The sequence below is a fragment of the Cuculus canorus genome, chromosome 19 (genome assembly GCF_017976375.1).
Source record: "Cuculus canorus isolate bCucCan1 chromosome 19, bCucCan1.pri, whole genome shotgun sequence".
NCBI lineage: Eukaryota > Metazoa > Chordata > Aves > Cuculiformes > Cuculidae > Cuculus > Cuculus canorus.
Window position 1 is genome coordinate 5,780,317 of NC_071419.1, and position 23,222 is coordinate 5,803,538.

At 45.9% G+C, this 23,222-nt stretch overlaps 2 protein-coding genes across 2 annotated transcripts in view; one reads left to right on the plus strand and one right to left on the minus strand.

The window, feature by feature from the left end:
- Positions 1-4,479, minus strand: part of GPR107 (G protein-coupled receptor 107) — a 41,591-nt gene extending 37,112 nt beyond the window's left edge. The window contains exon 1 of the mRNA XM_009569467.2: positions 4,349-4,479. Coding sequence (XP_009567762.2) covers positions 4,349-4,444 — 96 coding nt within the window. The 5' untranslated portion in view covers positions 4,445-4,479. The remainder of the gene's footprint in view (positions 1-4,348) is intronic.
- A 7,133-nt stretch (positions 4,480-11,612) lies between these two features.
- The window catches only part of FNBP1 (formin binding protein 1), a 97,880-nt gene continuing 86,270 nt past the window's right edge, over positions 11,613-23,222 (plus strand). The window contains exon 1 of the mRNA XM_054083842.1: positions 11,613-11,853. Coding sequence (XP_053939817.1) covers positions 11,830-11,853 — 24 coding nt within the window. The 5' untranslated portion in view covers positions 11,613-11,829. The remainder of the gene's footprint in view (positions 11,854-23,222) is intronic.

The window sequence follows — 23,222 nt, forward strand, 5'->3', positions numbered from 1 at the left end:
CATTTCTCTAACAGGAAAATTCCAGTCCTGTCATCTGCTCCTGGTCTTTGTTGCAGAATAACATACTTCCTTTCAGTCTGCCAAGGAAACTATAGGAATTGATCCCTTTCCGTGCTTGGCTCAGCTGATAAAGGTTTGAGTACGGCGAGTTGTTTTTTTTTTATTTAAATAAAGAGGTCATGAAGGACCTCACATGAAAACTGGTAAGCATTACACACAGCTGCCACATCAGAGGAGGAAAGGTCACATCCCTGTTATCTTGCATTCATAAATCAATAAATAGGAATGCAGTTGGACCTTCAATTCTACAGGATCATTAATTGAATGAAAAGCAGAAACAGAACAATAAAAATTGAAAAGCAAGTTTAAAGTGTGGCTTAAAGTACTTTTAAAAGTCGTCACTAAAAATTGTTTCTTCTATGGAAAGACAATCAGATTGCACAATACTCTAAGGAGAAAACTCAGCTGCTAAAGGCAAACAAATTGTTCTAGACAAGGTACTGGAAGCCTGAGCTAAGAACTGTAGAAGTACAATAAGTTCTCTCTTCCTGTACCCTCAGCATTAATTTTGACATCTCTGCATAAAGCATTCCCGACACATAAATATCACTGTAATAGCAGGACAGTAAACCCAATGCAGCTAACCTGTAATCTAGCCGTAATAAGATTGTCCTAATAGAGTCAAGTTAACCTGGCAAATAACCAGATGGTCCCCTGGATGCTCAGAAGGTGGAAAAAAAAGTTGGTGACACATGGCTCACAGCAGATGCTTTGTTCAACAGAGTATTAGAGCTGAGCTGTCTTTGGGTTCTAGGTCACCTAATGTGCTTGAACAAGAGCCCATCTGGTTCATTTAAGACTGTTGCAATATAATTTCCCAATCAAAACAGAAGACTAATACCAGTTCCTTACACAGTACAGCATGTGTGTTTAAGCACATCTGGACAGAGAAGCACTTGTTTGGGTGACTGGGTTGAGGGGAACAGGAGAGGGATGCGGTGTTACCCAGCCAGAAGATGTTTTGCACCTTTTAAACACGATCAGAGACAGCGGCTTAATAGAGAGCACTTGTAAAAGCTGTTCAGTTCCATTTAAGTTTATTCACTCTGCCAGCTCACAGATATTCTCCCCATCAACAAAAGACAATATGCAACATGCACTTTCCTCACTGTTTTTTTCAGCTTTGAGCACTTAAAGATTTACTTCACAAATCCTGCAGCTTTACACTCGCTCCGTCACTGGGTGCCACCAAGCAACAGCACACTCCACAAGAGCATGGACCGCTCCAGACATCGACAGCTTAACAACGCCAGCTTACTAATGACTGTCTCGCCTCTCACAGGAGGTTTAACAGGTCTGAAGAATCCAGCTGGTATTTATAATCACTCAGCTGCTGACTTCAGAAATACTCAACTGTAAGTTTACAAAGGCATGAACCCATACAGGTGAACGTTTAAGTATCCGAGTTATCAGCATGCACATTATTTTAATTTACATAGAATGCATTTAACGATTAAGCCTGCCCCTCCAAGAAGGGAGGACCTGGGAATTGCCACTAACAGGTCACTGTCAGTAACTTCACAGATTATTTCCATTAAAAAATAAATAAATAAATAAAATCTTCTCCTCTTCTTCAGGACAAAAATCAATCCTGCAACATCTGAATAAGTTTACAGGGAAGTGGTATCCAAGATCCTGTAGCCCAGAATGGGCAGCAAAATATTTTTTACTATTTTCCCCAAAATCTAACTGGGATCACACTATCAGTACAGTAAAAGTTTCACCAGAGAGTGCTTACCCTTACACAGAAGGAGCTTTATTATTTGTGTGAGATCAATAGCTGGAAACCTCTGAAAATGACTTCCACCAGACTTATATAACATCAATTTTTGTAGGGTTTGGGGTTTTTTAACCTTATTTCATTAAGCTAATGAAGTTAGTAACAATTGCTACTAAGGAAGAGAGTCTCCTTTGACAAGGTTAGTCTATCTGCCAGATTCAAAGAGATCTTTTTTCTAACTCAGCAGAAATAAAAAGTTCTTATGCTTTTATCAAGAAAACGTTATTTTTTCAGAACAGGAAACCTCTCAGACTGTGGCTGGTTTTTCTGACAACAAAAAAAAGCTTCACCTTAGCACACTAATTACAAAGACTCAAGAATGAGGCTATTCTAACCTAAGCAATAGCAGCTTGTTTGAGGAAACCCAATACCAAACATTCACACAAAGCCATGGCCTTTAGCCTGGCACAGCGTCAAAGCACACTTAAAAGCAAGGAGCCAATAGCAAGAACTCTAGAAGGAAGATTTCATTGTGAAAGGGTACAGTTGTTGGAACCCGATGTTTACATAAAATGCTGTAAAGCAGCTGATGAAGTAGAAAAGGAGCAACTGTGCTCCAACAATAAAGCTTGTGTTTGTACAGGAGGTGGACAAAGACATTAACGCACTTTGACTCTCCACTGGCTTGGCAGGTCAGTGTTCCACCTCACACAAAACAAAAACCATACCCAACTTTGACCATAAAAATTGGCACATACGGTTTAGTAATTGATTCAGGCAGTTAAGAGAGGCCCTAATAGAAACTAGACACTAACTTCTGCTGCCGATATCATTTGCTTGAGGCTGCTTCGAAAGTTCTCTATATAAGGGAAAAGTCTCATGCCAAAAGAAATTATTCCAGCACTCAGCTTCTGGTTACAAATTCCTCAAAGCAATAACGTAAACATCCTAATTTACTGCTTCAGAGAGAAGTTTACTTTCTGTGAAGCAGAATAATAGTCACACCACTGCACATTAGGCAACAACACAGTTTGGAAAATTCCCTACAAATAAGTCATAAATGTCTCACAGCATTCCCAGTATCCCAAAGGCTGAAGGGGAGCTCCTGCAAAGTTTTGCCACTCTCCCTAAACTGCTACAAGAACACAGTAACGCTGGTCCTAATTGAGTAGCAGTTTATTAGCTTCTGAACATTGACAAAAAGGAAAAAATTAACAATATCACTATTGAGATTTACAAAGAGTTTCATGAACCATACAAAAGCCCTTAAAAAGCATCACCCCAAACACCTCTATCACCCAGCTGTGCAGCTCTTCATTTAAAGCACAACAGACAGCAGCACCATGGCGCTGCAGACCTTTGCCATGATCTGCACCACTTCCCATTAACAATCCTTACTCGAGGTTTTTTTCCAAATATAGAGACAACGACATTGTTTTGAAGCACAATCAGAAGTCCATTAAACCAAAATAGACAGCTGTTACCACCAATATCTTCTTCCATCTCTATTGATTGCTTGATTAATGTGAAGAAACTACATCTGGAAGGCCAATAAGATGGCCATGAGCCTTTTAGAGTTGAACAACCAGTGTTCAGGAGAGGAACGTTACCACAGAGCACACATTAAAAGCAAAAGCAACCTCTAAGTTCCTTCAGAAACCTCCCTGCATGCCACATTCATCACACAGAGCTTTCTACCTTGCTTTTAAGAGAATGTGAAGCCTTTGCACCTTCAAACCACTGCAGTTCCAAGGACCTTGCCCATGCTTTCTCCACAACTAAGAAACAAATGGCCACCTAGGCAGGGAGAGGGGCTAAGTGAACGTGGAGGAGACACGGGAGGAGGCAGAATCATCTACTGGTTTAGGTTGGAAGGGACCTTAAAGCTTATCCAGTTCCAACTCCCCCCACGGGCAGGGACACCTTCCACTGCATCAGGCTGCTCAAAGCCCCATCCAACTGGGTCTTAAACACCTTCAGGGCTGAGGCAGACACTTCTTCCCCTGGCAACCTCAGCCAGGGCCTCACCACCCACATCATAAACAATTTCTTCATAATATCTAACCTAAACCTTGTTCCCTCCAATTTAAATCCATTTCTCCTCATTCTATCACTCCAGGCCCTTACAGAAAGCCAGCTCCTTCCCAGCTTTCCTGCAGCCCCTTTCAGTACTGGAAGCTGCTCTAAGGCCTCCTCAGACCCTTCTCTCTTCCAGGCTAAACAACCCCAACTCTCTCAGCCTGTCCTCATACAGGAGCTGCTCCAGCCCCTCGCATTAATTCCATCACCGCCTCTGGACCCGCTCCAACAGCTCCATGGCCTTCTTACACTGGGGACTCCAGAACTAGACACAATACCCCAGGTTGGGTTTCACGAGACTAACGAGAAGAGCCAAACACAGCGTCACCCGCCAGCGGGAGAGCCCAGCAAGCAGCGAAGAAGACGAATGCCGCGAGAAGGCAGATGGGAGGCCAGGCGAGCCTCGGCCCAGGGAGGTGGGCAGGCCCGGCCACTGCCCTCAGTCCACCCGGCCGAGCCCACAGGGCGGGAGGGCGGCGCAGACCTTACTTTGAGGGTGAGGTGATGGACACGGGCGCCGGCCGGGACGGCGCAGAGAAGTAGCAGCAACAGCTCCACCACAGCCCCGAAGCCCCAAGGCGCCATGTTTATTCCAGCGTCAGCATCCTCTTCCGCTCCGCTTCCGGGTCAGCGGCCACGTGATCTGTGTCACGTGACCCGCTGCTGCCGTCACGTGACCGTGGCGGGGCAGTGCCGGCTTCGAGTCAGAGAAGCGTTTGGTGGAGAAAGAGCTTTGAGAGCCTCGAGTTCAGCCGTACCTGAGCGCTGTTAAACCCTCAGCACCTCATCTTTTAAGCCCCTCGATAGAAGAAGTAGGGCCTGCTACGGAAAGTGGAATATTTTATATTTAAGCAAAAGCAAAGTTTCATCTAAGTGATTGCATTTGTTGAAAGTGAGACGGAATGTCCCTCTCACAGAATGTTGTTCCAGACGCTATTCCTTCTTTGGCAATGATAACACCTCGTGCTCGGTGTGATTTGTGCTGAACAGAGTTGTCACTGGAACCCCGTGTGTGTGCGGCCCTTCCCCAGCCCAAAGGCAAGGTCAGGCAGAGCTGGAGCCAAAGCTCCAAATAAAGAACAGATTTGACTGTTGCGAGGCTCATAACAACATTAAAATGAGTCCCTGGAAAATGACAGAATATGCATAAGATTTCTAGGAGAGTTGTAGTATTTAAGTTGGAAATCCATTCTGTAACCAGCTTTTGTCTCGCCACACAGGATCGATGGGGATCGCTCCCTCGTGTTGCCCAGCCCTGATTACAGGGTACTTGCTTTCTAAAACTCCAAAATGTGCCTTAGAGAGTTTATTTGCCAGCATTTGCCGTACCACCTGCAGCGATGGGGACTCCACCATCTCCCTGGGCAGCCTGTTCAGTACCCGAGAACCCTCTCAGTAAAGGCATTTTTCCTGATATCCAATCCAAACCTCCTCCGGCACAACTTGAGGCCATTTCCTCTCTTGCTATCAATTATTACTCAGGATAAGAGACCAGCACCCACCTCACTACAATCTCCTTCCTCGGAGCTGCAGAGAGCGATGGGGTCTCCCCTCACGGTCCTTTTCTCCAAAGAGCCCCAGGTCCCTCAGCCGCTCTCACAACCGCTGCGCTACAGACCCCTCACCAGCTCAGACCCCCTCCTCTGGACACCCTCCTCCACACCCTCAACGTCCTTCTTGTACTGAGGAGCCAAAAACTTAACCCAGGACTCAACGTGTGGCCTCATCAGCACTGACTACAGGACTATTCCTGCTGGCTGCACTGTTTCTCATACAGGTCAGGATGCTATTGGCCTTCTATATTAAAAAAAATATCTGTATAATACAACAAATGGCTTCCTGCTTCCTTACTGGAATAGTTTGGCAGCTGTTGAACTATTTGAAACTGTTAGTTGTAGCTCCACTTCCACGTGAAGCAAAAAGCAGATTTGGCCTCTCTTCAGTGACTTCTTTGTTGCTCAATCTGAGGGTAACACAAGAAGCAAAGTGAACACAAATTAATAGGGGCAATTAAAACAGCTTTTAGGCTAACACATTGCTAACAAGCCCGGGAAGACTATGCAATGGGAAGCCGTCAGTGTAAATAAACGCACGTGGTCACTGGGGAGTCCTGTACTGTCAGCTCTTGGAACTCAAATATTCCTGTGTTCCCTGTACTCACATGGAGTAACAGCTGTGCAAGTTTCCTCATCTAAAACCAGATAAACAACTGGATTGGACCAGGCAAGTAGTAGGATGCAAACGAGGGTGAAAAGGCAGAGAAAAATCAATAGTCTTGACTACATTAACAAGACAATGGAGAATGTCACATCTTTGTACAGAAGTAATTCTGGTGTTACCTCTCTAACATTTCCTCTTTTTCCTGTTATACTCTTGGGTAATAAGCAGAGAAACGTTGCCATCAGCCAAAGAAACCTGGACTGGTACCAGAAAATCTGGAATCAGCCTGTGTTTTTACTGGGAGGATTCTTTCTCTGGGCAATAGCTGATTTATGCCACTAGATGTCCTGTCAGCATCAGCCCTTGCCATGCGCCTGGCTACACTCCATGGATCGAAAGAATCCCACTATAAGCATCAGATTATTTATTCTGACAAGATCACCCTGATCCAGATATTTTATGGGCATTAGTATTTTTAATGTTGTAATTATTAGAATTCCTGTGCATGGAGCATCTGGGAAATGTGGATTTTTGACTCCTGAGAAATAGCTGCTTCCAGCCACAGCTGCAGCACAGGCTTTAGTGCTTTGCTCCATTGCTAAGTATCAGGCACACTTTGACTACTTCAGCGGTTAAATAGTAAGAGGTTTTCCCCTGTAATTCTAGGTATTAGTTCAGCTGAAGAGCCTCTCAGTCTGAAGATGCTTCCTAATAGCAGTCAGGGATTTCTATACCACAGACTTGAAACCATATGAAGAGCTTTTTCTTTTTTCCATGTAACTCTCCACCAACTATTAGGATATATTTTAGTAACTGTAAGTTTCCCACTAAGCAAGGCTAAATAATTTCAAAGTTGGAATTCATAACATGTTTACTTTGGCTATACATTTTTCTAGGAATTTATATGTTAAGAAATGTCTGTGCTGACACTTACATCCCTCTCAATATGCAAACTGGCTGCTGTCTGAATATGCTATAACAGCAGCCCTCATCACTACACTGATATGTTCTACTGTAGCTTCCAGACAAGATTTGCCTGGCTCTAAATGTGCTGTTCCTAGCAAGTACAGTTATTCTCAGCTGTGCTTAAACATACTTAGCCTGGATATCTTCTTCCTCCATCACATTTTCACATGTACCCAAATATCCAATTAGAAGCCTTCACAGAGTATTTTTTTTTTAGGCATATCACAGGCAACTCTTGAGATTGGTGGAAGGCATTAGTAATGCCTGGAAAAATCTTGGCATGGGGACAGTCTTCAGGTACTTCAGTACAGAGTAAACCAGGTTAAGTGTTAGCTTATCAATGTACTCCATGAAGTATGGGGATGTTGTAGAGTAGCAGGGACTGGCTGTTCTGCTAGGGACACGGATTTGGGAGATGTGCATGATGACATAGACCACAGGGCAGGAGCCTCACCGCTCCAGGGTCCTGGTTTACAGTCCTAAAGCAAGGCAAGCAGGGCAGGACAATGGATGGCAGCTAGGAGCAGCCAGAAGTCCAGGTCACCAGGCAAGGCAGCTCTAGTCTGAGTTTAGATGTCCATCAGCAGTTCAGAGGATGGTAACCAAGGTCAGACACACAACCTAGTGATGCCTAACAGCTCCAGAGGAATGAGACAGGTCTGAGATAAGCCGGATGCAAGCCAGGGTCTATAGCTCGGCAGATCACATTAGCCACATCAACAGGGTCTATAGCTAGGCAGAGCCATAGCTGAGCTAAAAACCCCTACAACATTGCTGAAACCCTCAGGGCAAAGCTTAATTGAGGCTCCTGGGCAGAGTGTGTGTGTGTGGAGGACACAGGTGAGGCTGGTCAGAGCCATTAAGGTTTATCCGGGGGGTTATTGGGGGTTGTTATGTCTTAATTAGGCCTTAATCAGGCTCCTCTGAGCCCTGATAGGGCATTTAAAGAGAACCAATGATCCCAGCTGTGTTTTAGAAGGACCCCTGTAGTGTTGTAACATCAGGAAGGAAACAGCTGTGATAGCCTTAGGGAAAGGTGTGTCCTTTTCCTTTCCTGGTGCTGTTTCAGGGCCAGTGTATGAGAGGTTATAAGCAACATCTAGGTTCCTTATCTTGGACAGAGATGAGCTGGGTAGAGTTATACAACTAAAAGGGAAGCAGCTGCAAAAGTGATAACTCCAGGGGGGAAAGGTGGGTCCTCTTCCTTTTGTATTCTGGAAGCTAAAAATGCTTGTAGGTGTTTTGGAAGTTGCAGGGGCTTTTTTTCTGCTTCACATGAGTAAACAAACTCAGAGAAAAGGATTTAGATTGAACCATAGTTTAGGGATTTATTTTATCTTCTTCAAATATCTTTTACATTGTTTAGCAGCTAATCTAGCTGTTTTCAAGTGGAATTGAGGTTTCCTAGGCAAAGTTCTGGCCTTCTAAAGAGGGAATTGCTTCTACTTAGGTTTAGGATCTACCTCTGGGAGTGCTCTGAATCGTAACAATAGGAGAGGTATACATGAGAATTTCCAGGAACAGGCCCATAGTTACAGCTCTGCTTGGTCTTCTTAGTGGGGCTGAAGGAAAACTCCCACTGGCTTCTGTGTTGCTCAGATTTGTATTGTGTGAATTAACTAATAAAGTGATGGATAATATAATTTAAGTGTCATTTTGAGTTATTCTTTTGAGGCTGGGAACTACTGAGCTTTCCAGCATTATACTTCAGCATAAAGGGCTCTTAATGCTACCATCACTGCTAATTGCATTAGTAATTGGGGACCAAGCAAGCTGCAGGCTCTGTTGGTTTGGGCACTGTATGGCTGAGAGTAGTAACATACGTGGCAGACACTGCTTTGAAGAGTTTCTGGCTAAATTCTAATCAAAGATAGGAAGAAGTCCCCTTCCAGAAATATCTGGAATTAATTTAGTTTAGCATTTGTCTTAAATCTCTATCCATACCCATTTTAATAACTTTCCATAGGTTCTGGCGTGGTTGATGCTAATATACCATCCTAACGCAAAACTTGCACTACTGGCCTTTATCTTTCCGTAACCGGTTAAACGTTTTTATCTTTCGGTGTGGACAGGTTCCCCTGCCTGTGCCGGTGTAACAGGTTCGCCTTGTTCCCCTCCCAGCTCTTTGTGCAAAAGGAAATTCCACAGCAAATTTACCTCGGATGATACCAGTGCTGCTTTCTGTTTGGGCCCTGTACATTCTTTTAGCTCATGTATTTATGGATTAAGATCTCACAAAGTCGCGATGCGAGCGTGTTGTCTGGTTTTGCAATGTGTTCTGGATGGATGTAGGTCTCAAGACAGCTTTGCAGGGCTTTGGTGGTGCTTCTTTGTGGAAGCACAAACCCTTGGAAGGTTGTGGTTGTGCCTTTAGCAGCAGAGCAGGCTCAGCTATTTAAATGTGTTGGCAGCAGCAAGAAGTACTCTGTAGAATGAGTTGCACAGTGTTGTTCAGCTGTTGTGAAGTCAGTACTTAAAAGTAACAATTTTTAATAATAAACAAAAGTTGCCTTTCCTTTCAAAGACATCTGTGTGAGGAGCCAGGTTCGAATCAGTTGAACCAAGATAAAAATAAATGCACTTTGGTTACTAGCCTAAGACTTGTTTTCATTGTTGTAGAGGTTGGAATTGCCTAATAAGTTATTCTTTTCTGTCTTTTATCATGTAGGTGAATGGCCAAGCCTCAGTGAAAGAAGAGCATTGATCTTGGGGAGAGAATCCTTGTTGTAGCAGCTGGTCACTATTTTATCTTCTGACATCAAAAGGATCCCCACCCTCTCTAAGCTGGTACCACGTTACTCAGGTGAACAAATGTGCTTTCCTTCCCCCCCCTAAATCCATAAATCATAGAATCATTGAGGTTGGAAAAGACCTCTAAGATCATAGAGTCTGACTGACAGCCAACTAAACCTTTCATGAACAAATGCAACAATATCAAATCAGTATAAAGACCTTTTTACGTGTCTTGTAGCTAAAAAACAGGAAAGTAGAGTCTGATTAAGCGATGCAGCTCAAATGAATGCTGTTAGAGAAGAAGACGTGCACAAAACAAATCTTATTTCTTTGGCAAGGCAATGGGCTGTTTTCTGTAAGGCCTGTGCAATCGCTACAACCACCCACACTTCTGCAAAGCCAGACCATTCGGTTATTTTTCTGCCGCTCGCTGAGCGTGTTGGTGACAAATGGCAGGCTTAATATTCCTAGACTTATGTTATTTTGGGTGTGAGTGTGTGGAGAAGAGAAGGCTCTGGGAGACCTTTTAGCAGCCTTCCAGTACTGAAAGGGGCTACAGGAAAGCTGGGGAGGGACTTTTTACAAGGGCCTTGAGTGATAGGATGGGGGGGAATGGCCCTGATTTGGAAGGGGGAAGATTTAGATTAGACATTAGGAGGAATTTCTTCACCATGAGGGTGGTGAGGCACTGGCTCAGGCTGCCCAGAGAAGCTGTGACTGCCCCATCCCTGGAGGTGTTCAAAGCCAGGTTGGATGGGGCTTGGAGCAACCTGGAACTGTGGGAGGTGTCCCTGCCCATGGCAGGTTGGAACTGGGTGGGCTTTCAGGTCCCTTCTGACCAACCCCCTCTCAAAGACACAGTTACTTAGATGAACTTTACTTCACCTTAAATCAAAATACTCCACATTTTGTCACAGTAACTACTTTTTCTATCACTATGATAGACATGTAGCTGTGTTAGAAGCAGGCAGCCCTTGTAGGATTTTAAGGGGGTGGGTTTCATTGCACGGGCAATGTGCGCTTGCAGCCCACCATATCCTGGGCTGCATCAAAAGAAGTCTGGCCAGCAGGTTGAAGGAGGTGATTCTGCCCCTCTGTTCCTCTCGTGAGACCTCATCTGGAGTACTGTGTCCAGTTCTGGAACCCTCAAGGTAAGAAGGAGATGGAACTGTTGGAATGGGTCCAAAGGAGGACTACAATGATGACCGGAGGGCTGGAGCACCTTCCATAAGAGGACAGGCTGAGAGAGTTGGAGTTGTTCCTGGAGAAGGTTCCGAGGAGACCTTGTAGTGACCTTCCAGTACCTGAAGGGGCTACAAGAAAGCTGGAGAGGGACTATTCATAAAGGCCTGTGGTGATAGGATGAGAGGGAATGGCTCTGAATTGGAGGAGGGAAGATTTAGATTAGACATTAGGAGGAAATTCTTCACCATCAGAGTGGTGAGGCCCTGGCCCAGGTTGCCCAGGGAAGCTGTGGCTGCCTCATCCCTGGAAGGGTTCAAGGTCAGGTTGGATGGGCCTTGGGCAGCCTGATCCAGTGGGAGGTGTCCCTGCCCATGGAGGGGGGCTGGAACTGGATAAGCCCTAAGTTCTCTTCCAACCCAAACTATTGTGTGATTCTATGGTTTCCCTCCTCCCTGGGGCGGCTGCGCCACTTCCAAACGGTCAAACCCAGGAATATTTGGTCGAAAAAAAGAGGTATTTGGTTAAAAACCACCCCACCTCGCCCTGGGAGGCCGTAGGAGGGGATGGCGGGCCGCGGGGCTAACGGCTGGACCGACGCGAAGACCGGGGACCGCGGGGGCGGTGCGTGCGCGGAGCGGCCCCTCCCGGGCGCGGCGCATGCGCGGTGCGCGGGAGCTGTCAATTCCACTCCCCCCCCCCGCGCCGCCCCCCCCCCCGCCAGCTCCGCCACCGCCTCCCCGCGAGGCGCCGCTCGGGCCATTTTGCAGCGCGATGAAGCGGTGAAGCCGCGGAAGGACCCCGCGCCCCTCACGCGTCCTACAGCCCACCCCACTCTGCGAGCAGCGCCACGGGAAGGGTTCGCAGCCCAGCGGGCAGGGAGACCCGCGCGCACACGCACCGCTTAGCGCCCGCGGCGCGGCGGAGCCATGAGCTGGGGCACGGAGCTGTGGGTGAGTGCGGGGCGGGAGGGGGGTCCGGGGGGAGCTGCACGGTTTAGGGTCTCGGGGGGGGTCGAGGGGGAGCTGCAGGGTCCTGGAGGAGCAGCAGGGTTTGGGGTTGGGGGGGGGGTCCGAGGGGAGCTGTGGGGTCCAGGAGGAGCTGCAGGGTTTGGGGTCTGGGGGGGGTTCGAGGGGAGCTGCAGGGTTTGGGGTCTGGGGGGGGTTCGAGGGGAGCTGCAGGGTTTGGGGTCTGGGGGGGGTTCGAGAGGACCTGCAGGGTCCTGGAGGAGCTGCAGGGTTTAGGGTCGGGGGGGGTGTTCGAGGGGAGCTGTGGGGTTCAGGAGGAGGGGTTCGAGGGAGCTGTGGGGTTCAGGAGGAGCTGCAGCGTTTGGAGTCTGGGGGGGGTCGAGGGGAGCTGCAGGGTTTGTGGTCTGGGGGGGTTCGAGGGGAGCTGCAGGGTTTGTGGTCTGGGGGGTTCGAGGGGAGCTGTGGGGTTCAGGAGGAGCTGCAGGGTTTGGGGTCTGGGGGGTTCGAGGGGAGCTGTGGGGTTCAGGAGGAGCTGCAGGGTTTGTGGTCTGGGGGGGTTCGAGGGGAGCTGTGGGGTTCAGGAGGAGCTGCAGGGTTTGTGGTCTGGGGCACTGGAGGATCCGTGAGAAGCTATAGGGTCCAAGGGGAGCTGCAGGGAGGGGAGCCAGGGTGGTGCCGGGGTCCAGGGGGAGCTGCATTAAGGGGAGCTGGAGATTTTGGGTCTGGGGCAGCGAGAAGGTCCGGGGGGTGGAGAGGCTGCAGGGTTTGGGGAGCTACAGTGCACGGATCCGGGGCGGTGCGGGGTTCAGGAGTAGCTGCAGGGTTTGGGGTCTTGGGCCGAGGAGGGGAGCTGCAGGGTCCGGGGGAGCTGCAGTGCGGGGATCCAGGGATGGTGTGGGGTTCAGGAGGAGCTGCAGTGCGGATTCCGTGGGGGTGCTGCAGAGTTTGGGGGTCCGGAGGGGAGCTGCAGGGTCCGGAGGCAACTGCAGTGCGGGCTCCAGGGCGGGAGCTGCAGGGTTTGGGGAGCTGCGGTGCACGGATCCGGGGTAATTGGGGGGGTCTGGGGGCAGCTACGCTTTAGGAGAGTGTGCGGAGGTGCAGGAGGAGCTGCGGTGCGGGGCTGGGGGAGACTGTGGGGTGGGAATTCGGGACCGTGTCGGTGTGGGGGGGCTCCAGCCGGCAGCTCCGCTCTGCGGGTGCCCCAGCCCTGGAAGCTCATACGTGCATGGAGATCCCAGCGGAGACTCCTTGGTTTTATTGATTTTCTTCGCCTAAAATTGCTCCCCAGCACAAAAGGGGACTCTGAGAGCGGGGCGGGGGAGGCGAAAGCTGGGGTGGTTTGTGCGTGTGGCTCCTGCAGGAGGTGGGTTTGTATCCAAGGGGTCCAATTTCAGGAGAGGGAGCTGCAGGGAAATGATAAAATCACCTTCTCGTTGAGGTTAAGGGATTTCTCCCCACGCTTGGTTTGAAGGACGGAGGTGATTTTTTGTGTTGTTCTGTTGTGTGTAAATAAGTACGGTTTAACCGTGTGTGTGGATTTCGGTGTCTCCAGCTCCTGGGTTGTTTTTGAAGTGAATCTGGGAAATGTAAATGCATTTGGTTTAGCCTGGAAAATACCGAACTGTTTAAAAGAGCTGAAAAGTGGGTTTGAAATGGACCCTCCCTAACCTGAGAAAATAAGGGTGGGCAGGTAAAAGAAGTGCTGGAAGCAGCAGGGAAGCACATATTCCCTCACAAAGAGGAGATGGTGCAGCCATGTTTGGCAGCACAGAGGAGCCAAACCGGTTACCGAGGCTGGCGACAGCGGGCAAGAGGCTCTGCAACTGCTGGTCGTGCAATGGATAGGGGAGACATGGAAAACCCTTGGAGAAGTCTGTGCGCTAAGGTCGGGGGGAAGAGGGAAACGGAAACCGTGTTTTGAATGGAGAAGTCAAGCCTGAGTGGCAGGGGGTCACTGGGTTGCAGAGCACTGCAGGGTTTCCCTCCTGCATTCAGTTGTTTGTAGCCTGGAACCGGTGCAAGTTAAGTTGTAAACGTGTCTGAACTCTTAAAACTGTCTCTGCCTCGAAATGGTTATTTTAGGTGTGCTGATTGCTGTCCTTTCTTGATGCATTACAGGCCTGTTCTGGCGGAGAGTTAAGCAAGCATCCCGTTTTGCTGTGACACTGTGGTTACAGCTCGATCTGGTCAGAACTGGAAAGTAAATTAGGGAGCAAATGCTTGCTGAGAGGCTATTGTGGTATGTTTGTACCTCCAGAGAAAGAGAAGTGATGGATAGTGACGAAATACTGTAGTGATGCTATATCACTACACTCGGGGATATCATGATGGTGGTAGGATGAGGAGAAACAGTTTTAAGCTGAAAGAGGGGAGACTCGGGTGAGATTTTAGGAAGAAATATTTTCCTGTGAGGTTGGTGAGGCCCTGGTTGTGCAGAGAAGTTGTGGCTGCCCCATCCCTGGAGGGGTTCGAGGTCAGGTTGGATGGGACTTGGAGCCCCTGATCCAGTGCAGGTGTCCCTGGGGTGGAACCAGATGAGCTTTAAGGTCCCTTCCAACCCAAATTATTCTGTGATGCTGCATTGATTCATCAGTATATAAACGGCTCTGCTGCATGGGAGTGTTGATCTGCAGTTCCCTTCTTTTTCTGCACTTTGAAAGCTTTGGGGGCTGATGAAATCGTTTGAGTAGAATTCAAGTAAGAGACAGCAAAACAGTTTTGGGGCAGGAAAATAAATTCTGAATTCTCAAGATGGACTTAGCTGTGCATTCTTAAAGGTGTGCAAACAGGGAGGTTTCTGCACAAAAACTGGTAGTAGAGTAGTGCTTATAAATAGTTGCCTCTGTTTTATGTAATCTCTGCAAGTGTGTAAGTATACATTTGTCCTCTGTAACAGTTGCAAACTGCTTTTGTAGCATGTTTGGTTTTTTCATTGAAGGTTTTGTTGGTGAAATTATTGTCTTTAGCAGCATCAAACTGTTATTTTTAGTGGCTTCAGTACCTGGAGAAATGTAGCAGGTTACTGACAAAAAGAGTTGGACCCATAAATTAAATGATTCTGGATGCAAAATTGGCAGGAGCTGGTTTATTTTAAATTGGACAGAGCTTTGAAAACACATCAGTTTCCAGTGCTCTGGGTATTTAGGCCAAAATACTGTTTTCTTTCTCTGTTTTCCCTTTCACTGGGAAAGGAAGCCACACAAACAACCTGTATTTATTATACACTGCCTTCCTTTTGTTGATCACAGCATGATTTTTTTAAAACAAAATTAAATTTCCGTTTACCTTAGACGTTAGTATTTGGTTTAAGTAGTCAGAGAATGGGTGTTTAGGAATAGATGTGAGCAACAAATGCCTCGTTCATGATGTGGCTGGTACGTGATTAGATGCAACCATTTATTTGATGGACTCAAAGCTGAGGCAGTAAAAGGTGTTTCCCATTGTAGTTTAGAAGTTTGAAATTGGGTAGAAAGATTCACTTTGTTTGATCAGGCTCGACTTGCACCCCGTGTGTGTGATGTGCTGATCTGCCAGGCTGGATGCGTTCATGATTCACCCCTTTAAATGTAGCAACGGAGAAGTAAAATTGAGCTTGCTCATTGGAGCATGTAGAATGTTAATGTGCATAGATTTATGTGGAATTTCTATTCATTCCTGGAAAAAAAAAAAAAAAAAAAGCTGGTTGCAGAAAGCCTCATACTTCAGAAGCACTAAAATCCCTTTGGCAACATGTGAGTTAGGCCCTAGACAGACTTCCAGTGCTGTGATGGGAGCGTGTTCCGTGCCTCTGGCTTGCAGCTTCTCTTGCAAAGCTCCTATTGATGTTTCACTCAAATCTAGACTTCTGAGTTCACGGGGTGGGCCCTGTGACGGCAAATGGAGCCATAACCAGCAGATTTATTAGAGGTACTAATGCAGTGTTTATATCCTATATAAGGCTAAATGCTTGGGATAACGAGATCAGCTGGGGCCTCTGAGCAATCGGTGTTGCAGAGCAAAACCTGAAGGTCTCATGCGAGTTTCCTGCATGTAAGTGTGCAGCGCAGGATGGCACCGGGTGCTGCGGGTGCTGTGCTGTTTGTCTGTCTACTCAGCCCCTGCAGAAGTCTTTCAGCCCGTTAAACTCAAAACATTCAAGAACTGGAGGAAGAAGTGTTGGGTGAAGGACAAAGTGCAGGCACAGGACCGAACCATTTTGTTTTTCACTCCCCTTCGAGAAGCAGCATTAAGGGCTAAGAGGTTTGGGAGTGGTAGATACTTATTTCATGTCTGAGTGCCGACTTCAGGAATGTTTTCTGAATGTTTAGATAATATAAGTGGTATAGATTATGTGTACCAGTGTATGGACCCAGTTTGTACCTTCCATCAGCAACGCTTTGAGGACAATAGGCTGTAAAAGCACACTGGCATCTCTTTCACCCTTTTCCTCTCTTGGGAAATGGGGAATAACAGTGTGTGGTGGATACAGCTGTTCTGAAGCTAGTAAAAATGCTACTGTGTGCTATGATTCCCACCAGTGTGGTATGAAGTCTGTAAGGCAAGTGGTAGGAATTACATAGCAAACTGAGCTAAAACTAACCTCAGCACATCAGCCCTTGTCTTTTGAGTGGAAAAAGCTGTGGCTGCATGGTCAGTATATTGAAGAGAATGAACTGTCTTGATGATGAGTTTTGGTACAGTATGTAGTTTGGCGAAGCTACGTGTAAATTTGTGGTTAAGTGGTCTTGGAAAAAACTCTCTTTCTTCAGAACTCCGTCACACAGCATGGCAAGTGCAAGCAGTGAAGTGATTAAATGTGGGAAGATTAATCTTTTCCATATTCAGCGTAAAGGTAAAAAAAGGCTAGAGAGGAAGGTGGGTGATTTATAAGATTTTTCTTTGCCCTTTATGAAAAGCTGGGTGTCCGCTCACACCTGTCATTGTCCTGTTGGCCCGCGAGAAGGTGAATATTCTGTATATGGGAAGGACTTAATTTGCTGTCTTTATGCAAGGGGCTCCGTTGGCCAGTTCCTTGCATGACCGATACTTTAGGGACTGCCTTTTGTTGTAGAGTGTGCCAAAAAAATGGAATTTGTAGATATGGTTACTTTTGCCTTTAAAAGTTCATTCCCCTGAGGAATGGTAATTGCCAATAAACTTTTGTTTTCCATAATGGTAATTTCTTAATTCACAGAATTAAAAGAAGTAGTTTTCTTGTAGACCATATTCTCTTAACTACATCCTCATAGTTGGACGATGAAGCATAGGTACAACTCAGAACTGGAAGGCCCTGCTTGCTATCTGTAACTGATAAATCGTTTCCTCTTTCAGTACTCGTGTCTCTATTTCATCAGCAGAATTTGTGTTTAAACAGCTGTAACCTTAAATTTCTTAAATTTGCTTGAATGCAGTATTGTTCATCAATAGTGTTTATAATGCATAGTGGTGACTCACATTCAGAAACCGTCTGGAGCACCTGGGTGCTCTTGGTCTTAGGCAAGGGTGAGCTTAAATGCTTGGCTCTATTCTTGTCAGCTTGTTCTCTGTAAGAGGATCCGTCGAGTTGGATCTGGGTTTGATGTATTGATTCTGAAACCAACATGTACTTTTACTGTGTGCCCTACTGTAGTTTGTTGCATACAGTAGAAAACTGTGTCATCCCACCCATCCCATTCTCACATTTCCTGCCAGTTCTTTGAGTCTGGGTGTAACTGTTACTCCCCAAAACCAAAAGGAACAGGAGCTGGTTTCTGATGGGACAAGGACTCAGAGAAGTATTCAGTCTTTTGTGCTGAATCAGAGTTAACTCTGATCATGAGTTGAGTTTCCATTCTATACAATAATGGGCCCAGCCTTCAAAGGTGGGTGGGTGAACTCTCTGCAGCTCAGAAAATCTTCTGCTATAGTGACTGCAAATGCTCTGCTGAAAAGTGGGGTTTGTTGCAAGTGGGCTGTGAATTGTTGAAAATTATTTAGCATCATTTAGGCAACTCCGAGAGGCAGAGCTGTGAATCCCTGACCCCTTTCTCTTTGTATTCAGTAGAATTTTGGTTTCTGTTTAGTTACTGTTAAAACTTCTGTGTAATTCAAAGAGGCTGGAATTCCACCCACAAAAATATACTCTCAGAAAGCAAATACAGTGAGAGGTTGAAAAAAGCTTAGGTCAGGAATAAATGCATCGTATTTATAATTTTGGCTTGGTTATTCTAAGACTCTGAGTAAAAGTTGTATACAAGTTCTGGATGGAGATGGACACTTCAAAGCAAAAATACTTTTCATTAACTAAGTATTCTGCATAGTTATTTGGGCTGTTTTGAGGTACCAAAATTGTCAGACATTAACATCTCATTTCACAGCGGATGGCTCCCTGTTTTAAGTAGTCAGCCTGTTTTTGTGGATCGATGACTGAGAAAGTGTAGAAGTTGAGTCAGGACAGTAGTCTAGGCTGCTGCATCTTCTAAGAATGTGCATTTTAACATTAGTACTGTAGTCCTTTTAATTAATTTAAAAGGAGTTTATTTTTAAACAGTCAGATGCATTGGGCAGACGCTGCCCTGCTGCTGGCAGGAGCTAATTGGTGGGAGAATGGATATACGTGAGGGGTCCCTGCGTACAGCCCTCCGTATTCCCAGGCACCAGGAGTAGAAAGCCTCCTTTATGGTACTTGATGGGTCTTTTAATGTACAAACATTCGAGTAATTTTGTTTATAATTCTGCTTTGCTTTGAGAAAGACGATTACTATAATATTGTCACCTGCCTAGTCTTGTGTTTCCTGCCTAGTCATTAAAGAAAGGGGGATTTACAATCTCTCAGCATGAGTCAAGACTCCCGAATATCTTTTTTTCCTTTCAATCACAGACTCTTCCCATTTGTATTGTGGCTGTTCAAGATCCCCCGCTTTTTTGAACCATATGGAAAGGCAGTCAAACATGAGAGATGTTTTTCTGGGCTCCTTGCAGCTCATTAGTGTTACTCATGTTGTGAAACATTCTTTTAAGCAGAATTTCAAAAGCCATACTCTACAAGAGGAGTAAGGAGCCATTGCTGCACTGTAACATAATAACATGCTTACATTATTGCTTTTGTTGATTGCTGGAAAGGTAACCTGCTAATGAATTTTTGGAAATTCACTTTCATCCTGTTTGAAATAACGCTTCTGAGATTGGTTATAGGTTGAATCCAATCCAGCTGTCAAAACCCAACGCTCTGTGGAGAGTTTCCTTAGCATTCATATAAATATTTTAAAGTAACTTCCCCCTTCAATCTAATCGTATGCTTTTCAGATGAAACTTCTTCCTTCAGCCTCATGAAACTCTGCTTGTCTATTTAACTTTTTTTTTTTTAAAACAATAAGCTGGTTTAGTTGGTGAGAAGAAACCCACTGCTGTCTCTTGACATATTGCAGTCTTTGTTCTTTTCTGAAATAATAAATGGGGAAACGGGGTTTAAATGTTGTATATATGCATGCGCGTATGTGCAGGATTTGTTTTTAGTCTTTTCAAGCAGGTGAGATAGGGGCGACTTGCGTTCCTTTGGGTAGATCGAGATGAGATCTTAGGAAGAAATGTTTTCCTGGGAGGATAGTGAGGCACTGGTTGCCCAGAGGAGTGGTGGCTGCCCCATCCCTGGAGGTATTCAAGGCCAGGTTGGATGGGGCTTGGAGCAACTGGATCCAGTGGGAGGTGTCCCTGCCATTGTCAGGGGGTTGGAACTGAATGATCTTTGAGGTCTCTTCCAACCCAAATCATTCTATGATGGTTAACCTGATTGATAATTTCTTTTGGCTCAGTTTGTTAGGAATGGTTTGTTTGCATTATTAAATAAAATGTTCCTTTTTGCATCTAAACATGGCAATGTCACTGGAGTCTCAAGATTGCTTACAGCACAGAGCAGTGTAGTTAAAGTGCAAGAATGAAATGTTGATTGCCCTGTCTTCGTTGCTGATCACTGAAGCAGATGTGCATGTTGTAAAGCACGTAAGAAGCAGTTCTGTTGCAACATTGTCCTTAATTTATTTGGGGAAGAGTCAGCCTAATTTGAAAAACAACCAAAAGCACAGCAACAATCCCCCAGACGCCCTTGGAAACCCAATGAGGCAATACAGCTTGAAACAGAGCCTCTTGGGAATTAACGCCTGGTTTGGAAAGATGGTCCCCAGTGAACTACCGAATCGTCTAGTTAGTCTTTAATCCTGTGGAAACACCATAGTGGATTATCAGTCCTCTTGTTGTATTTGAAATAACATCGTTTTTTTGTGTTGAATATATGTTGCTTGGCCGAATCTTGTTCAGTTTTTTTCAAGTGCTTCTGCTTGGTACCTAGAAAGGTTTTAAAGCAAATCCTTTAATTCCACCCTATTGGTGGAGCAGGATGAGTGCTGCCAGTAGCACTTGGAATCTGAAGGGGAAGGGCAGTCGGAATTGATTGCACCTACTTCTCTGTTAACAGCGAGCATGATTTCTCCCATAAATTATTCATTCTGTAGTTCAAAAACTTTACTTTGATTGCACCGCGTCTGTGCGTGTGCAGGTAAAGGAGTATTACCGATGTGACAGGAGAATGACAGTCTTACAGAGAGGTTGGGGTTACTACTTGTTGGAAACTGGAAACCTGGATATTTTGATGCTCGGCTCCAATTGACTCTGAGAAATTGCTTACAGGGTGCCTTGGGCAGTTTTCTCTGTCTCAGCCTATATTCTGTACTGAGCCGATAGCTCTCCTTATTATGAAGCTTATCAACAGGAGTCACCTGTTTTCTGCTGCTCATTTTTTATTCCAAGCTGGTGTACTTAGACTGCAGTTTTATTTCTTTCTGTGCCCGCCTCGTGTTTTTTTTGTTGTATTTTGGATTATTCATTTGTCACCAGGGCTGGTGTCTTACACCAGGCATTATACCTCTTTGGTTTTGGGAAGCTGCAGTGCTCCCAATTTGTTGGAGCAAGGATTTGAACTGGGCAGACAATAGCTGTGGAACTGGGATGTGCCTTCTGCTGTTTTGGCAAAAATCTCCTCAAGTTAGGCAAACTTGTCTTTGGAAAAACACCACTTTGCAAATGTTCAGTGAAGATGTTAGTGCTGAAGTCTTCAGAAGTCCTGGTGAGTGCTGAGTGTGTTTTGGCCTTGGAGGGTTTTTTGTGGGACAAGATGGTGCAGTCACCCACAGAATAATTGAACGTTCCTTGGTCAGGTCTTTGCGAGAGTGCAGCCAGACTGTCCATGCCATGGCTGCTGGAGGCCAGGGTGGAGCCAGACGGACTCTTCTGCTCTCCGACTCCTGCATTGGCACCCAGAGAGGTGGAGGAAGGAGCTGTGGGACGCAATCCTGCACGTGTGAGGTCTGAGCTGCATTAGGGGAGAATAATGTGGGAAAGGGAGGATGTGAACTACAGGTAAGAGGGAGAAGAGATGAAAGGCTTGGCTGCACAGTCATGCTAGAGGTCCAACTGTCCACTTAACATTGCCTTGATGGTGGCGAACTGGTTCTTCTCTTGTTATGGACAATTTCTTCTCTTGTTATGCTCATCCAAGTGTGAGGAATGGGTGAAGAGATGCTGTGGTCAGAGAGAAACCAATCTGATTCAAGAGGCTAAATGTGGCAGAGCTCAGACTAGGATCTAGTTACAGAAACTGGGAGCTGCTTGTCCGTTGCTGTGATTGGAGTACCAAGAACTATAGGAATGGGGTTGTTTGAGGAGACACAATTCAAATTGGCTATTCTGATTGTGAATTTGGGGAGAATGAGTGAACCATGACTAACTGGGCGAAGGAAAGAGCAGAAATGAGCTCAGGAGGAAGAAGGGAGTTCAGACAAAAAAGGCGAGGAACCAGTAAAGAGGAAATAGCTTGGACAAAGGATGTGTGGGGAGAGCAGGGCTGGACTCTGGGTAGGACAGGTGGGATTGCCTTGCTGTCAGACAGGATGCTCAGTAGCATTAGTACGTTATGGATGGCAGATCAAGAGTTTGATGGGATCAGGAGAAAGTATAGTGGATGCACAAGAGGAAAGAAGTGTGGAGCAAAGGATGAAGATTTGATAAGAAATACAACAGAAAAGTAGTGAAGGGACCTAGCAGTAGTCTTGTGCATGCTTGGCTTTGTAGCACTGCTATTTTAATGTAGCCTTTTCCATGTAACATTTCAGTAAAGTTGACTTACTGGTTTGAATCCAGGTATGTTGATTCCTGTGGCTGCATTTTGCATCTTTACTTGCTGTGGAAGAATATTTGACTACATCCCCAAGTGAGGGCTTTATCCAGAAGTGTGTGCTCTGCTGTTTTTCATCCACTCGTTCTGTGCAGAAAACTTCGAGGAATTGTTTAGCAAATACGTTTAAAATGCATGTAGATTATGTTTTTCACTCTGCATTGTACTTTCTCCTATGCAGAGATAAATACTTTAACACATTTATCTTATATTTACAAAAGGGAAAAAAATTACTGGCATGCAGCGGTGAGTGAATGGAAGTGTGTTTTCTCCAACAAAAGTTTAAATGAGGGAAGGGAAGTATTTCTTGCCCTCTTGAGGGCTGTTGCTCTGTCAAATGTTGGTCTTGTAGGAGTGGCATTCATTAAGAATGTGTAACTAAGGTTTTGCTGTAGTAAAAGGAAAACCTGGCGGTGGATTAACTGGTGGAGCTGTGATGAAGTGCTACATAAACAATTTTCACCTCTCCTGCCCCTCTCTCCCAAGTCTTGCAGTCTGGGATGCTTCTGCTTGTGTGTTGTCACTGGAAAAGCCTAAAAAGAAGGGTGAGAAGGAGGAGGTTGCACTGCTGGTCAAGAGCCTTTATTTCCTTACAACTCCAAAGAGTGAAGCATCTGCATTTCACACAGGACGCTTTTTGGCATGTGTTTAACTTAAATGTAGAAGCTGAAAAACTGTAGCGCAGCTTTACTTGAGTTTTTGATGTGCAAAAAACCTCGTAAGCAAACATTTCAGTAGTGTCTGTATGTTGGTAAGTAGCTTCTTTGCTCAGACACTGTCATCAGCTGATGAGAAAGGCTGCATCTTCCTGAAGGATATACAGCCTGCCCAGGGCGGTCAGGACATTCTGTGTTTAAAGGTGATTGCTGTGTGCTTTACCTGAAAACCAAAGTTGTGAGCTGAGCAAATGCACCAGCCTAACCCTTAGGTAATGAGAGTGCAGAGCACATGACATGTGTGACTCGGGTCCTATTTAAATCAGTGCTCTGGGGATTTACAGCCTTATTTTTGGAATGGAGGGGATAGCTAGATTCCAACTCTATTTTAAAGACAAAATATCGTCTCTCTGGCTGTGTGGCTGCATGCAGTCTTCTGAGAGGCAATGAAGTAGCCCAGGAAACAACCCTGGAAGCACATGTCCGTTTCTGGTAAAGCGTGATATGACCCGTGA